Raw genomic sequence first — 17,439 nt, forward strand, 5'->3', positions numbered from 1 at the left:
GGACGTGGTGCTTTACCAAGAGTCCTGGATACTAATGAACTGAACAGCTGCGTTAGCAAGAAAGCAGTAAAAAATTGCATGTTACCGACTGCAGCCACAGCCACGAGAGGTCGTATTCGTCAACTACTACAATCTGGAGTATCTTTGTTTCAATCCAGTCTTCGCACCCGAGACTTGCTCCTTAGATGATTTTGTCTAGATTAAGTCCTCGCGTCGGCTCTGCGTAAGCACCTGCTCGCCACGCGACCGGGCGACTCCGATGGCTTCATGCATGGTAGGCGCGATCGCCTTCTAGCTGTGCTCCGATTGCGCATAACGTTCTTTTCACCGAAAGACCACCACCTGTGATAATCGATGGCGCTTGGCGTGATCATCCATGTGCATCCGAGGTTTTCCGATGGTTGCCGATGTAAATGAATATTTCTTGATTGCGCCTTGTGCGAGTAGCCGCCAAAGATTGGCTAATATTTCCTCTGACTAGAGACGAAGCCGGCCTTGATTTCCAACTGCGTTTTTTTTTTAATCCCGAAGTTGTTCTCCTGCCTATGAAAACGACATAGTGATCCAGAGGTTGTCCTGGCCGCCGTACCGCACTTGGTCTTGTATTTTTAGATCACCCCTCCAATTGATGGTATATGAAGCAACATGTATGAATGTGTCAGATTTGAACACAATAAACAATTGGATTAGTAATCAATGAGAGAGAGAAACGAGTTAAATTTGAGTCAGATTTGAATACAATAAACAATAAACAATTAGATTAGTAGTATGTCCAACCAAGCGCTGCCTGAGCTTTTCTTTTTTCTTGGGACTTGACCCAATGACGTGATCAGCATGAGGCACTGAAGTGGTAGCAATACGGCAGATTGCCGGCGAGTTGTCCCTGCTTGAACTCGAAGGTGTACGTTTTCGCGACTGGTGATGGCGAGCCTTGGTTGGGACGCACGTACCCGGAGAGAAGCTTACCAGACATGTTAAAATAGATGAATCGCTGGATGTGATTCAGCCACCGATGTAGATGATATCTCGCCCGGATAACGAAATCCAATCGCCGCGATTCCCACAGACGGCGCCAATTGACGAGGGAACACCTCGGCAAAGCCTACATATTGTAGACTAGGGTTTTCGGGAAGAGCGACGATGGAGATTCCGGGGACGAGATTAGGCACACGACGTACCCAGCTTCGGGTCCCCTCGGTGGAGGATCCCTACGTGCTGCTAGCAATCCACTATATGAACACAAGTATCTTTACAGAGTGCCGCCGTAAGCGGAGCTATGTTGTCTATCTCCTCTCTATATGTTTTTCCTCCCTCTATTGGGTGCCCTGGCTAGCTTTATATATGCAACCAACCTAGGGTTTTACAAGAGTCCTAGTCGACTACTTCTTCGGGTTGCCTTGTTGGGCCTTCTCCATATTTGGTCTTCTCCATATTGGGCCGAGCCAGGTATACTAATAATGGGTACCCGAAGGGTATGCCCATGTCAGCTGGTACAAGGATTTCATAAAAAATAAGACCAGCAAAGAATATATTTATGCGAAAGTTAGAGAGGAGCATCACTTAAAACAGTAGCATGTACAAGTTCATACGAGTGAATTGTTCCAGTTGTTCAATCTGCTCGAGCTCGACAAATCTATCCTAAATTGCTACGTTCTGTAAGTGATTTATTTCTTCTGTACGCTATCATTGCCTGCACTATATTGTCCTAACTATATTCTTGTGTACGCTATTATGCAGAATGAAGCTTGGGGAATGCAAAAGAAAGAACATCCTTGATGTTGGATTCATTGACCCACATATCATTAATGTATATGTGTTAGAAAGATATCCCCAAGACGTGGAGAAAGACTTGTATCGGTTTCTTACAAAGCATGAACTCAAAAGTCAAATTCTATTTCCTTATCATTTTGGGTGAGTGTTTCTGTCTTGTGCACATTCTCTTTTGTTTACTCCATGCATGTTATGTCTAATCGATGACTTATGCATGACTGTGCGTGTAACGTGTCCGCATGTTCCACTGGATTCTGCTAATAATTGAATTTGACAACTCCAGAGTTCTCGTCATGGACTCTGTGAATATGGATTCAAAGCATTGGTCCGGTATAAGAGAAATGCTGCAAAAGTAATTATTTTTAATCATTTGCGCACTATATCGGCCTCTTTCGTTCGTTTCCTTATATTAAGTAACTAATAACTCCCTTGTTCATTTAGTTTCTTTGCCATGTAGGGTTTGGAAACGGTTCAAACATAAAATAACCGGTGAATTCAAAGATGAGCTAACATTTTCAAGGATAACTAATCTGGATATTCAGCCACCGGGGACCAATCTATGTGGATACTATGTGTGTGAGTTCATCCGGCGATACACCTCTGAGCGGAGGGCTGAGGATATCAACATATGGAGGAATGACTTGCGGAAGAAGCTTAATCCAGAAGCTCGCTTCCGACCAATTCAAGAGGAATTGGCAGGATTTTTGATTCGGGAAGTCATCCATCCTAAAGGAGAACACTATTACGAGGACGAAGAACTTCTAATTTGATAAATTGTATATGGAAACTTGTTTGAAGTTGTTCTTGTATATGGTCACCCGAGACTGAATATTATATATTCCTCTTGAATTGTTAATTTCAAACTTGTTTGAAATTGTATATTCATATGCATCAACGTGTAACGTATATATAGTAGCGTAGAATATGTGTAGTGAAACTTCTTTAAAATTAAAATAAAACACAAAATAAAATATAAAAGAAATAAAACACAAAAAAAAGAAACCAGATTTAGGGGGGTAAAAACCCTAAACATGCGGAGACCTTTAGTCCTGGTTGGTCTGGCCAACCGCGACTAAAGGTCCTCCGCCCCGACGAGCGCCTGCCGCCCACGTGGATGGGCCTTTAGTCGCGGTTCGTAAGCAACCGCGACTAAGGGGGGGGGGCTTTAGTTTCGCATAATTAGTCCCGGTTGAGCAACCGGGACTAAAGCCCGTTACCAACCGGGACTAAAGCCCCTTTTTCTACCAGTGATACAGACTTATCGCTCGCTTGCGTGCCCCAGTCCGACCTGACTGCCCTACCTCCCTCGCGCGCATGGCCGCTCCGCCGAGTCCGGCACTAGCTCCGGCGGGAACATGATGTCTTCCTTAGTTCCTCTCAACCCTCCCATTGACGATCTCTTCCTTACATGCAGCATCACCATGCAAGGAGGAGCAGCGGCGGCAGAGCTGCATGAGGAGTGTAGCAAGCAAACTGTCGCACACAATCTTCCTGAGAGAGTGGATTTTGCGATCAGGGAGATACGTGAGCACCTGGTTATCATCGTTTGATTTGGTTCACCATCGTTGAATTCTGCTACTCACTAACGGCCACTAACGGTCACTCACTAACGGTCACTACCTCGCCGGCCTCCACCTCGTGCATCTGAGGTCGCGCCAGTGTCTCCCCGCCAAGCGCGTCGCCGTGCACCTTCCCCGCGTCTCTCCGTCCTTCCACTCAACGCGCTGGACCGCGTCGATGCGTGTACAGTGCTAACGTCGTTAGACATGTGTCGAGCAGAGAAGGGGTGCTCACGTATTCCCCTGATCACCAGGCTTCATCCGATCTTTCTGGTATGCATGACATCAAGATACCAGGAGCGTGATAGTTGTCCACAAAGCCTTTTCTCTCATTCGTGGGTCAAAAAATGTTAATAACGGAAGCCCAGGTCGCACCGAAATCTTGCATGGCACGATGTTTAAATCAGGCCAAACGTTAACTCGAGAGGAACGACCAAATCGGCCGTTTTTTGAGGGGCATGCCTAGCCAAGTGCCGTGTCTCTACTGTTTCGCACGTGGAGCGAAGCGCGGGAAACGAGGCGAAACCCATTACTCCAGAAACGCACTCCCCTCACCGCCCATCAGGTACACTCACTTCCTCGGAAACTCCATGGCCGCTGCTCGTCCTCCTCCTCCCCCTCCTCCTCTGCCCAGCGGCCTCCCCTCGAAGCGGAAGATGTCCGCACAGGAGGTGTGGGAGGCTCGTCATCTGGAGCTGCTCGCAGCCGTCGGGGTCAGCAGGCGATTTACACAAAATAACCCTTTTGAGAAAAAATGCACGAAATGACCCTCCGACCCAACTATTTCACGCTTCTAACCCTTTTGTGTGGGGCCTTTCGCAAGCTAGGGCGCCACACCTTTTTGTGAGAAGGGCGGTGTGGCACCCTTCGCAAGGGTGCCACATATTTTGTCATACGTGGCGGCTCGAGCCTGCCAGCAATGTGTGGCACCTTTCCAATGGGTGCCACATAGACAGGTGTGGTGCCCTCGCAAGGGCGCCACACATTTTGTCATATGTGGCGGCTCGAGCCTACAAGAAATGTGTGGCGCCGCTCCCATGGGCGCCACACATTTTGTCATATGTGGCGGCTCTAGCCTGCAAGCAATATGTGGCGCCGCTCCCATGGACGCCACATAGACAGGTGTGGCGTCCTTCGCAAGGGCGCCACACAAAGGGGTTAGAGGCGTGAAATAGTTTGGCCGGAGGGTCATTTCGTGCGTTTTTTTTTCCACAAAGGGTTATTTTGTGTAAATCGCCGGGTCAGCAACCTCGCGGCCGCTCCGAAGCTGCCGCCCCCACTGTGTTCAAGGCCTCCCGCGACGAGGGCGGCGACCATGGCGGTTGCATCGGAGATCACGGATCTGACCGGCGGATCGTCATCGACGACGACGCCCACTCTGTAGAGCCTGGCAAGGCTCCTGCCTACGCATGGCCTAGCCTCGCCGATTTGGCATGATTTTTTTCGACCCCTCCGACGACCGCCTCGACCAGGCTATTCTCTTCTTCCCGGGCTCTGGCGCGTCAGTCCTGCACTTAGAGGCTCGGAGCGTTCCTCCACCATTGACGATGCCTGATTTCTCCAGGGCACGCGCAGAATCTCGCAGATTAAGGATGCAGTTAGGGTTTGGTCGATTTTGGTACCATCCGAGGAATGTGCTATGTCCGGCGAACGGCCGGCCGGCGGTAGGGCTAAAATGCATGCTTAGTAGAGTTTCTTCGCCTGGTGCATTTCAAAAGATGAACTACTTCACCCAGACCCAAAGTTCTATGGCGGTTCTCAACTTTTCTGAAGCTACAAAGGAGTGTAACATAAATGCAGATAGAAGCAGACCTATCTAATGCCATCGTTCAGCCCAGATGCATTCTCTAGGGGACAAAAAGGTACATATATGAATGAACCACTACCGATTACCCTCAAAAGAACTATGCTTGCTATATGTAGTTGTTTTTGAACATTAGTCCTTCCTTCCTGTTTAGCTCAGTAGTGTTGCCTAAAATCTAAATTCATTGATCATTGATCTAGATAAAAAATAGTATTTAGGGTATATGCTTTGAAATGCATCTGTGTTTCATAGAAACTTTCTTTTACCAACCTCTCACTCATTAAGTAATATAGGTGTATTTTACCAAGAGCTTTTTTTTTTTGCAAACCAAATTAATCTTGGACGTGGGCCATTTGTTATTTTTGTACATGAATCCTTCTTTCCTGTTTAGTTCAGTATTTTGTTGCCTGAAATCTTTTTTTTTTTCGAGAACACGTAAAACGCGTGCCTTATCTTTATAGAAGAAGAAGCCAAACATTTACAAGAGAGCACCAGAGTGCCCGAACCCACGCACACCACCCCCCTCCTCCTAGGGCTACTCTCTCGCTATATCTAGCCTCCCTCCTCTCTTAGCCCTCTCCCAGAGGTGGAAATCATCTCTAATCTGTACTAACATTTGGTCCACCGTCTTAACCTCCCTCTCATTTCCAAACGCCCTGGCATTCCTTTGCTTCCATAGAGTCCACAGCGAGCTAATAACCATGGAATCAAAACGCTTCCTGTCACTCTTCCGCACTCGCTTGCGAGCCTCCGTCCACCAGCGCTCAAGGTTCCCCGTGAACCCCGGGTCTGCGATCCGAAGGTTAGCACTCCTAAGAACCCTGCACCACACTTGTCTCGCATACGGGCATTTAGTAAAGATATGGTCGATGTTATCCTCCTCTTGTAGGCATGTGTAGCACGAGTCCGGATGCTCCTGGAGTCCATGCCTTGCCCGCCGATCCGAGGTCCACAACCTGTATCTGAGTGTCAGCCATGCAAACACCTTACACTTCATGGGGGAGAAAGATCCCCACACCGGTCTACTCATGCTCCATCGAATGCCTCCCATACATAGCATCTTGTAAGAGCCCTTGGCTGTGTATACCCCTGATTCCACTCCTTTCCAAGCTATATTATCAGGCCTCGTATCATCTCTCTCTACTCCTTCCACCATGTTGCCTGAAATCCAAAAGAAAGTTTCTATGAAACACTAATTCGGTAATTTACCAGGTGCTCCTTTTGTTTTCAAACTGAATTATAGGTTCTCTCTCACACTCTTAGGATAGTGCTGGTCATATATTGGGTACCCGGATACGTATAGTGTACTTAGTACATGATTAGTGAGCCACAAGTATTCTCCATCATATTGTTATTTGCATACAGCAAGCAGCATGGCCAGCAGATTACAACGCGGCATATGTATGTGTTCTACTGAATAGCCAATTTGACAGTTTAGAATTGTGTTCTAACCTCCCTGAATTTTTGTTCTGTGGCACCAAAGCAGCAGGACGCTGGCTGCCATGGTGGATTGGACATGATCGCCCGCACCTGTCCTGGTCCATCCCTGCTGTAGTGCCATGGATATGCCATCCGGTCCGACAGGGCCGACAGGAGGTATTGAACCCAGCCTGGGAGCGGTCGTCCTACTCGTCGGCGTCGTGTGCGCGGTCGTACTGCTTGTCGGCGTCATGTGCGCCGTCCTCCTGCTCGGGTGTTGGTTGTGGGCGAGATGGAACTCAGATAGATGGAACGGGCGGGTGCATCGCAAATTGCGATTGGTTTCCCCGGCGATTACGGAGTGTGCTGGATGCCCCTTATAAAAACTTTTGGATCTCCAACCCTAGCCGCCAAGGCACAATCGCTAGCGGTGCGCGATCTCTACTCCCGAAGATCCGCCGCGCGCTGCTCCTCACTTCCGCTGCTAAGCTACGCCACCCTGCCTTTGCTCGCTCCAAGATTGCGCGATGTGAGTCTCTGTTTCTTCACGAGCTTAATTTCTCACGGAGCAGTTCTCCAACCAAGCGACTTGATCCGTCGGGCTCGGAGATAATCGAACTCTGTTATGTTTCAGGACTGCCACGACCATGGATAAAAGGACCAGCGGCGAGGAGGGCAGCAGCAGCGGGTCGAGGCTTGCGGTCAAGGAAGCCTACATAAAGAAGATGCAACGTAAGTCCCGGATCGATTTCTAACCTTTCTTGCTTCTGATTCTTCCAGGAGGTAGGCGGCGAGGAGGAGGTGGCTGGCGCCGCGGCCGCGGTGAAACTCGCACTGGTACCTCTTGGATGTCGCCATTGATCTGGGGTTGCGCTTGCGCCGACGTTTGGCATCTTGCTCGGACGCTCGGAGCTTTATGTGGTTGTTTGTTTGCCACGTACGCGCGCGCCGCCGCTGGTTTTCGGGTTCGGTGTTTCGTGCGCAGCATCGCGAGTTTAGCTGTAGGTGGGCGGTGCGCGAGGGTGCCGCACGCACGGTGGCTGCCCATGAGGGAGCCGACTATGAAGAGCGTGGAGGAAAGGCTCTGCTCTGGGTTTGTGTATGCGCACGCGCGTAGACCGTAGACGTCCGTCCTTAATTACTGGTGGTGTTCCTTTTCGATTCCTGCCCCGCGCACAAAACTGTGTAGGCCGGCTCTTCGGTCCTTGTGCAGCGATTCGTGACCGACCAAGTCAATTATTAATTGTGCACCTGTCTGCGCCCGCGCACGCACGTAGTAGTAGTACTCGGAGCGTCCATTACGTGCGCCGCGCATTGAATCTTGATCAATTAATTCTGCACCGGTCGCATGCTGCCAGCCTCGTCTCTACGTACAGCATGTACACAACACCACACCAAAAAAATTCCCAGCCCGGCCACCAGACAAATAAAAATCCTCCATCCAAATTCTAAAACTACCGCTAAGACGAGCTAGCATGCATATTCTCTCAGTCTCAGCTCACCTACTTCTTCCTTCCCTTCTAATAAAATCTTCTTATACTTAATAAAACAATTCATGATCACAAAACATATAAAGTCTTGACAATATCGACTACAGCAACACATTCAAACCCTTGCATATATCCATATATATCCTCTGGCAGCAGCAACCTAGGCAGGCAAAGTCAGATGGGTTCATGTGATCCGATTGACTGCACGCATTCTTTTCCTTCCTCCCGCTAATTAATTAGTCGTGGTGATGACGACCGGGTAGGCAAACGGCGGATCGGGAGTCTAAGCTTTCGGTTTAATGAACAACCACATTGATCGTTTAGTAGCTAGGCTACCTCACGTACATGTACACATGTAATCCTAGCCCCAAAAAACCATGCAATTAATCTCACCTACATTTACATGTGCATGTAGTAAAAGAAGTACAACCTAGGTACGCGAGTAGCCCTAGGTCGCAAATTTAACCTATATAATTTAAATTATATAATACAAAATTTATATCATTAGAAAATAGAACATATGAACTTTCTAATGATATAATTTTTATAACATATAACTAATGCTAACTTGATCAAATTTGCGACCTAGGGGTACGCGCGTGCCTTATAAACTGTGAGAGAGGGAGTAGTGATCATACTGTCCACCCCTAATCCGCTTGTCCTCTCTCCTAGGGCGATGGCTGCCCATCTCCACCGGCCAAGGCTTTGGTTCCTCTTCTTCTTTGCCACTCAGGCGATGAGGGAGGGGGATTGAACCTCGTTCCTCCGTTCTGTAGTTAGGGTTAGGGTTTGTCTAATGTGATGTGTCGTTGGGGTGGTGGGAGCACGGGTTGACCGGATCCATCGACTTGAGCTCAGCTACCTGCGCGCGGCCTGGATTTTTTTTTTTTAGCTCCACACGCCAGGTGTCTAGCGGAAATTTATCACGACGCTCGCATTTTTCCCAATCGCGCTCTCCTTCGCCAAAATTAACACCAAATCAATCCATTCACTGACAGAAAAAGAAAAGGATAGTAATTGCTTCTTTGTTTTTTCAACCTGACCGAGCAACTCCAGCTCCGTGTGCCTTTCAGCCCTACTATAGTCTTTTCAATGCATCTCTACGTACATCATGTAGTACACAACACCACACCAAAAAATTCCCAGGCCACAATACTCCATCCAAATTCATGACCACAAAAAATAATAAAGTCTTGACAATATCGACTACAGCAACACATTCAAACCATCGCATCCTCTGTCAGCAGCAACCTAGGCAGGCAAAGTCAGATGGGTTCATGTGATCCGATTGACTGCATACATTCTTTTCCTTCCTTGATCCCGTTAATTAATTAGTCGTGGTGATGACGGCCGGGTAGGCAAACGGCTGATCAGGAGTCCAAGCGTTCGGTTAAATGCATACCCAGACCCGATCGTTTGTTAGGCAAGCTCACTACATGTACACATGTAAGCCTAGGCCCAAAATCCATGCAAGCTCACTACTCGTTTTGTAGTTAGGGTTATGGTTTGTCTAATATGGTGCGTCGTTGGGGTGGTGGGAGCATCGCCTCGACGAATAAATCTGCCTCAAATCTACTCCCACAGTGGTGGTGTTTCGGAATTGATGGCAACATGTGCTCGTTGATTCTTCAGATGGACAGCTTGGTCTTCTCGTCGTTCTCAGATCTAGCAACATCTGTTTCTCAAAGCGTCGCCGACGCCTGTCGTTATATATCCATGGCAGCGTTGGGAATCAAGGCGAGGTGGATGCTTTAGAGCGAGGATGTTGGTCCGGAGATGGTGGATTTATCGTTGTTCCCCGACTTTGTCGATATGATAAGGTGGATCTTGCTGGTTCAAGGAAGCCCGGTGACGTCTGCCGGTTGATGTGCCAGACCGACATGTGCCTCGATGGTTGTAGAGAGCCTGTTCATCGACTTCTAATTAAAGCCTCGTTGGTGATGGTGCTTCTTAAGATCTAGCAATGGTGGAGGCTCGCCGTGTCCTCGAACGTGTGCCTAGGCGGCGTTGTAACTTGCCATCGCCCGCTAGCTTGGTGAGTGCAGGGAAAGCCTAGGGATGGTTCTATATTTTTCTATCCTTTAGGGTTCTACCTGCAAAGTTTCCAGGAAATCTATTTTATTCTGGTCCGTGTTTCAGTTTCTATATTTTGTTTGTTGATGTAACTTGTTTTTATATTAATGAAATATGTTGTTGTTCTAAAAAAATATAAACAACCTAATTGGATAGCTCTCGATCGGTCTTTTTTTCTTGATGTGCCAATGAAACTTCGTTGGCTCTTATTATAGCAACATCAAGAAATGTTATATCTATTTAGGTAGCACGCCCAAGTAAACTCGCCTCCCACTTAATTATAGTTGGATGGCTCTTTTTCTTTTTCTCGTGCGACTTCATTTAAAATCTAGTTCCATGGGCCCCACTGCTTCTACCCTAGCTTTCCATACAAAAAGTGATTCCATGTGACTTTACGTTTTTTTTGTTTATGTTAGCATATGCCACAGGTACATGTCAAATAAAAAAAAGGCCAAGGTCTTGAAAGGGGTGCGTCAACGGCCTCGAAGTGGAAGTTTTAGACTATATATCTAGAATCACCCGTGGGCTAGCCTTGTTTGTGAAGGAAATTTCACTTGAAGTTTCGTCGTGGTTTTTCTTCTTCACATCACCCTTATATATCTTTTTTAGGACCCTATGCAAAAGGGCAGTCATTCCGACCCTACCTTGTGAGATTTCATGTGAAACCCTTCTCCGTGAGCCAAACGACGTCTATCCAATAGCATTTCATCACAAATGGTGATTACATGTGACTTTATGCTTTCTTTATATTATGACAAGCCATACGTACATGGAAACCCCAAAAGTGGCCACGTTCTTGAAAGAGGTGTGTTAGCATCCTCGAAGTGGGACATTCGCATTATAAGTCTAGGATCTTCATGTGTGATAGTTATGTATGTGAAGAAAGTGCTACTTCAAGTGCGGTATAGCACCATCCGGCCTAGCCCTCTACCTCAATCGCCCTAGAAATTTTCTGTCGTCACTCGATTCCTACGTGCATTCATAGCCCGTTCGGGAGAATGCCTTGGGGACCTACGCTCGATTTATTTATGAAGTAGTTAAGTAGATTGAAACCAAGAGTCCTCACGAGTGTTCTTCATCATGCACCCCTACCTCCGTCATTGAGATTCTAGGTGCGGGCCGGGAGGGGGGACATCAATTGTCCATCATCAATTGTCGAGGAAGCGGTGCCGAGGCGGTTGTCCGATCAATTTATGCCAGTGTGTTTAGCGAGCGAGCTCGATGAATAATGGGGTCATGTACATTGACATGGAGTCAGAGGGAGTACTATATGCTAGCATGGCCTTTTGGTTTGCACGTAGTACAAGTTAGCACACTAAATTTGGTAGGAGTATAAATTTAAAGGAAATATACTAGTCCCCATAATTTTTGGACCAGAATTAAAGCACAGCTAGCCTCCTCGAAATACAAAGCAAACCTCACTTAACGCCTCACTTAACGCTACACTACATTGACATTGAAGTATTTGAGGAAAAAAAAAAGAAGGGAACGGACGCCTCACTTAACGCCTCCTCGATCCCCAATTTCCCATTCTCTGCTCTCCTCCAACCTCCCAACCCGCCGCCGCACCTCCGGCTACTCCTAGCAGGCCGGCATCGACGACGACGGGCCCCGGCCGCGCGCGGAATTCTATCGCTCGTCGACCCACACCGCGCCCAGGTCCCGCGGCGGCCTTGCTCGCCGGAGCGCGCGGGGGTCGGCAACACGATGCGCGGTGCTCCGTCGAGCTCGTCTGCCGGCGTCCGCATCCGCGCGGCGATGGGGTTCAGGCCATCAGGACGCGACCGCCCTTCGCGTGCGCCACCGATGGATGGCGGCTGCTGAGGCGCGCCCGCTCGACGTGCCGCTGGCGGCGCCATTCACCCACCTACGACGCATTCAACCGCCGCAGCTGTCGGCAGCAATCTCTCCCCGGCACCCCCGTATGCGTATCAAGAGGCTCAAGGTATGAGTTTTGCATCATAGTACATACTCCGCTTCTTCCCCCAATTCAGTTACTTCAACGTCAACACTTTCTCTTCTGCTCCGTCACCGCTATGGTAATCACGGTCCTATTCCTTCCAGCTCGACTAGGTGTAGACGCTCTCTCAAGTTGGTCATGTTCCAGCCTTGCTACCAACACTTACCCATGGCAATAGTAAAGCACGGCAAAACTGCCATCTTATTTTCCTGATGCCGTGGTGTTTCAGCTTAGCTACCAATGACATGGTGAGGTGAACAAGCAAGACATCGCTACTTAAGGAAAGGAAACCTGCTAATGATACTTACATTTGGGTAAAGCCGTAAAGGAAATGAACTAGTGATAAGCTACTGAAGATTCATGTACACTGGAATCCTAGTAATCTGCAAGCAACAATGTTCTCAACAGTGAACCATTAATAGTTTGTCAACATTATGTATTTTTGGGATGTCCCGTTTGAGGCGAAACCAATCTGTTTACACACGCATGTTAGATTCTCCGTATGCAAACAATGTTGTCTGTATACTTTGTTGTTTGCACAAATGTGTCCCTGTCCACTCATTAATACTGTGGTGTACGGCCCTGGATTTCACTTGGATGGTTTCTGGGTGTCCTAAGAATCTCCTATCTGCATGGATATTACTAAATTGGCTTTCAGTATAACTGACTCCGCGGTGCAATTTCGTTGCATTGTAATTCTTCTATCTTTTTTAATGACTAGAACCAGCAACATTTCTTATCTTTTGGTTTTTTGACTTGCTGCATGGTCATGGTCAGGAAGTTGAGGTTTAGAGTTTGCTACTGTTAGTAATGTTTGCTTCAGCTTTAATCTTGACTTTGGGGGATTGTTATTTAAACTGATGGTTATGTTTATCCATCTTTTGCAGGCCAGCAATCGAGATGTGCAGCTGGCCGGGAGGGCGCCAGGTTGGATGACCCGACCGTTTTGGCTCTGGCGGTGCTGATGCTGTGATGTTTGCGGTCTGCCCTTGCTGTCGTGCGATGGTGTTAAGTTCACCCCGGCAACAGTGGACTGTTCTTCGCCTCCATGGTATAGGTGAGCCATCATCCCCATCCTCTAACGATGGTAAGCTACAGTTTGCTGAATTATGTACCATAGGATAATGGAATTCTTGATCAGCCATACATATTTCCCTGGTTGAGATATTTATGTGTATGATAAATTCGTTGAAGACATGATAAACTGATATTATCCATTCTTTCTCCGTTGAGCATGGATTCTTGACCTCTTCCTGAGGGTTGTTCTTAAATTGGATGCCATGTTATAATCATCAAGGAAATAGGGTGTAGCATTCATGGTCTGTTTATTCACTTTTGTTGATGAATTCAGTAGCATCTAATTTAGAGCTTTATCTAGTCAACCTGGAATTGGCCAATTATCCAACGTTTAGGAAACATACTTATCTAATTAATTGACACATAGAGTAGAATAATCGTAAGCATCAGGTGGTCATTAGATGCTAATCCTCTGTACCCAGAAGTTGATAAACTGATATGAATTAAGCACATTTAGTTTCTACTAGAGTGGATTTGTCTATTCCTCTAATAATCTCGTTTTTTGTTTAGTGGCTGATATAATTAACTTTCGAGTGCTCTTGTTATATATGTACTTGACAGTAAACTATTTTTTCCTATTGTAGGACCAAGTGTTGTTGAATCGCCTCTAATCCCCTCGTTTTGTACGACCCTTAAGGTGAACAAAGAGGGGACGACCTGGACATTCTTCACCTCAAGGGACACTAAACACAAAAGGCTGGCCGCCGCAAAAGGTCCATTTTTTCACATGAGCTGTCTTGTGCTCTAGCATAGTTTCCACGTTCGATCCATAAAGTGTTATAGCTAGTAACACTCGTTGACTTGTGCAAATCCTTTTGCTTTTATGTAGAATCATATGTGTTCATTAAAATGAAGAAGTCTACCGATGACATCTGCCTCTGTGAACTCTAGCATGGTGGCTGGCGATGGCCTGCCAATGCCTATCCGCCGGCCAGCCTCCGTTTCCTTTGGCGTGCTCAAACAAGGTGCAACTGGTGAGCCACCCCTCGTGCCTTGTCTTCAGAGAGATGTGTTGTAGGACAAACCCATCTTGCAGTAAGCTGTCCGTGGTCTGCCCTTGCTGTGGTGTGATGGTGACAAGTTCACCTCGGCAACAGTGGACTCTTGTACGCCTCCATGGCATAGGTGACCATTGTCCCCATCCTCTAACGATGGTAAGCTACAGTTTGCTGAATTATGTACCATAGGATAATGGAATTCTTTATCAGCCATACATATTTCCCTGGTTGAGCTATTTCTGTGTATGATAAATTCGTTGAAGACATGATAAACTGATATTGTCCATTCTTTCACCGTTGAGCATGGATTCTTGACCTCTTCCTGATGGTTGTTCTAAAATTGGATGCCATGTTATAATCATCAATGAAATAGGCTGTAGTACTCATGGTCTGTTTATTCACTTTTGTTGATGAATGCAGTAGCATCTAATGTAGAGCTTTATCTAGTCAATCTGGAATTGGCCAAATATCCAACGTTAGGAAACATGCTTATCTAATTAATTAACACATAGAGTAGAATAATCGTAAGCATCAGGTGTTTATTGGATGCTAATCCTCTGTACTCAGAAGTTGCTAAACTGATATATATATTAAGCACATTTATTTCCTAGTAGAGAGGATTTGTCTATTCCTCTAATAATCTCATTTTTTGTTCAGTGGCTGATATAATTAACTTTCGAGTGCTCTTATTATATATGCACTTGACATTAAACAATTTTTCCTATTGTAGGACCAAGTGTTGTTGCATCAAGGCTAATCCCCTCGCTTTCTAAGATGCTCAAAAGAGAACAAAAGAGTGGATGACCTGGACAGTCTCCACCTCAAGGGACATTAAACACAAAAGGCCGACAACCGCAAAAGGTCCATTTTTTTTTACCTAAACTGTGTTGTGCTCTACCATAGTTATCACGGTTGATCCAAAAACGTGTTATAGCTAGCAACACTCATTGACTTGTGGAAATCTTTGTGCTTTTCTATAGAAGCATATGTGTTCATTAAAATGAAGATGTCTACCGATGACATCTGCCTCGTTGAACTCTAGCATGGTGCAGTGGCTGGCGATGGCCTGCCAATGCCTATCTGCCGAGCGGACCAGTCTCCGTTTCCTTTGGCGCGCTCGAACAACGTGCATCTGGTGAGCCATCCCTCGTGCCTTTTCTTCAGAGAGATGTGTTGTAGGACAAATCCATCTTGCAGTAAGCTGTCTGGTTGTAAAAAGAATCATCTTTCACTATTTTACGATTTGGATCTTGAGTGTTGCTGGTAGCCTGGACAATCGAATGATAGTGTAATTTGTTTGTTTGTCCAGGCTGAAGTGCTGATTTTGATTCATGATTGTTACTTTCATTCCCCTGCACACGTGTTGTATATTGTGCTGCCGCTTGTTTGAGATTATTCATGTCTCGGCTGTGTTGTAGAAAACTGTTCCAGCTTTGTATTTAACTTACTTGGTTAGATTACTTTTGTGATGTTGTACTGTAGCCTTTTGTCCTGCCTCATGTACCTATAATGTGTTCATCTCCCGCACTTGGAGAGTTGGCTCGATAGAGAACTGAATCACTTTTTGTTCTTGCAGATGCTTGCAACATACTAGTTTTTGCCAAGATTGTCTGATTAGGAGCAAGATATCATGTGTTCTCAAGAGTCTAAATCATGCATGCATTTTTTAGATTCCTGTTAGGTATGTGCTGAGGCAAAGCATTCGACATGCAGTTTCTGTAGCATGAGATGGCCCGAGAGAAAAAAAATAGTGATGGTATTGCGCTTTGCATATCTCAGCTCTTTTTACGTCACAGTTTGTGCTTCCTGAGGTATTAAAAAGTCCACAAGCTATTGTCGAGGCAAGAAAACTTGATCTGAGCACAAGTTGTTTGTTGAAGTATGTCCGCCGGTCAAAGCACCTTCTTCTGCTATGTCACTTCTGTTGTCATAAAGGTGATGCAGCACAAGGGGAGATGAAGAGGGGCCGCAGATGCTGCATGTCTACTTCGAGCAGGAAGGACGTGGTGGTGATTCTGGTGTGGTGCCTTCGCCATCTCCGCCAGACATTGCACTGCTGATATCTCCGGAGAGGATGACCATGACTTCCTTGAAGAGGTGCAGACAGTTTCTTGCTCAAACACATGCATACTTGATTTGTATGTCCTGGATTGATTATGTTGAACAATATTTCATCTCAAAATATTCTTTGCTGCTTTGGTGGTTAGCTTTGTGCTTAATTTACTTGATCAGTTTACTTCTGAGATGATGTAATGTAAACCTATAATAATGTGTCCATCTACTGCACTTGGAAAGTTGGCTTGACAGAGAATTGCATTTCTTCTTCAGTTACAGAAGAAAGAGTGAAACTTCTTGGCCTAAGTTGCCTATTTGGTCATGGAATTTAGTTGTTCTACATGTCTCTGGTAGTTTCATATTTGACATGGTGCTGAGTATGTTAAATCAGTTTCTTGTACATGTTTTGTGATAGGATAACATACTATCCAGTTGTGCTTTATCTTAGTATTGTATCGTGCATTAACCACATGGTATGCTGAGTGCCTTCTATACGAGCACATCATGTGTATGTGCTCCCATCAAATTCTAGATAAATCAATGCATGGACATGCTACTACCGTATATGCGTTCATGTATGCTTGTGTACGTCCCTGCTTTACTAGGTTTGGTGATATATTCAGGTTTAAATAGAGGAGCTTGGACCCGAGAACCCAACAGGTTATGCATTAGACAGTGTTGACCCTACTTTTGGACTGTTTACTTGAGCATAGATGGTGGTTAGTAAGTGCAAAAGTCGTGAGTGAGAACCACATACTGAATATAAATGGATGTATGATCTGTCCTATCTGTTTGATTATCATTTGAGAAAGATCTTGCTTCTGGGCATCTGAGTTCTATCTATCGCAAGTAACTGAATCATTTCTTATTGCTATATTGGCACAATGTCTTGTTACTATGACCATAGATTGAGCGTGTTTTCTGTATTCAATGGATTGTTTACTAAGAATCAATTTTGCACCCCGTTCCTTCATTTTATTGGTGTCTTAGTTAGCCATTCCATCTTTCAATAATCCATTTTGATATCCATTTCCCTCCTGTCAATATTCCTGGTAGGGCTAATCATCTATGTTATGAAGTCGTGGCAGATAATGCTTATTAGATCATGGCACCTTTTTTTATTAGACTTGTCCAACAAGCCCTAGCATCCATAACATTTTTATTAATACAACTGTGGGTCGAGCCTCGAAAATGGGTGACTTGGGTGCACACCCATGCATCTAGCCAACTGATC

General features: G+C 46.1%; 1 protein-coding gene and 1 long non-coding RNA gene across 2 annotated transcripts in view; both read left to right on the forward strand.

Annotated features, from left to right (window-relative positions):
• Positions 1–7,042: 7,042 nt before the first annotated feature.
• Positions 7,043–17,439, forward strand: part of LOC124657377 — a 51,960-nt gene continuing 41,563 nt past the window's right edge. The window contains exons 1-2 of the mRNA XM_047195940.1: positions 7,043–7,081; positions 7,187–7,284. Of these exons, the coding sequence (XP_047051896.1) occupies positions 7,080–7,081; positions 7,187–7,284 (100 nt within the window). The 5' untranslated portion in view covers positions 7,043–7,079. The remainder of the gene's footprint in view (positions 7,082–7,186; positions 7,285–17,439) is intronic.
• On the forward strand, positions 12,999–15,192 carry LOC124657838. The gene is made up of 3 exons (XR_006988897.1): positions 12,999–13,132; positions 14,881–15,011; positions 15,131–15,192. It is a non-coding gene; the product is annotated as an uncharacterized LOC124657838 (long non-coding RNA).

Source organism: Lolium rigidum, chromosome 5 (genome assembly GCF_022539505.1).
Source record: "Lolium rigidum isolate FL_2022 chromosome 5, APGP_CSIRO_Lrig_0.1, whole genome shotgun sequence".
Lineage (NCBI taxonomy): Eukaryota > Viridiplantae > Streptophyta > Magnoliopsida > Poales > Poaceae > Lolium > Lolium rigidum.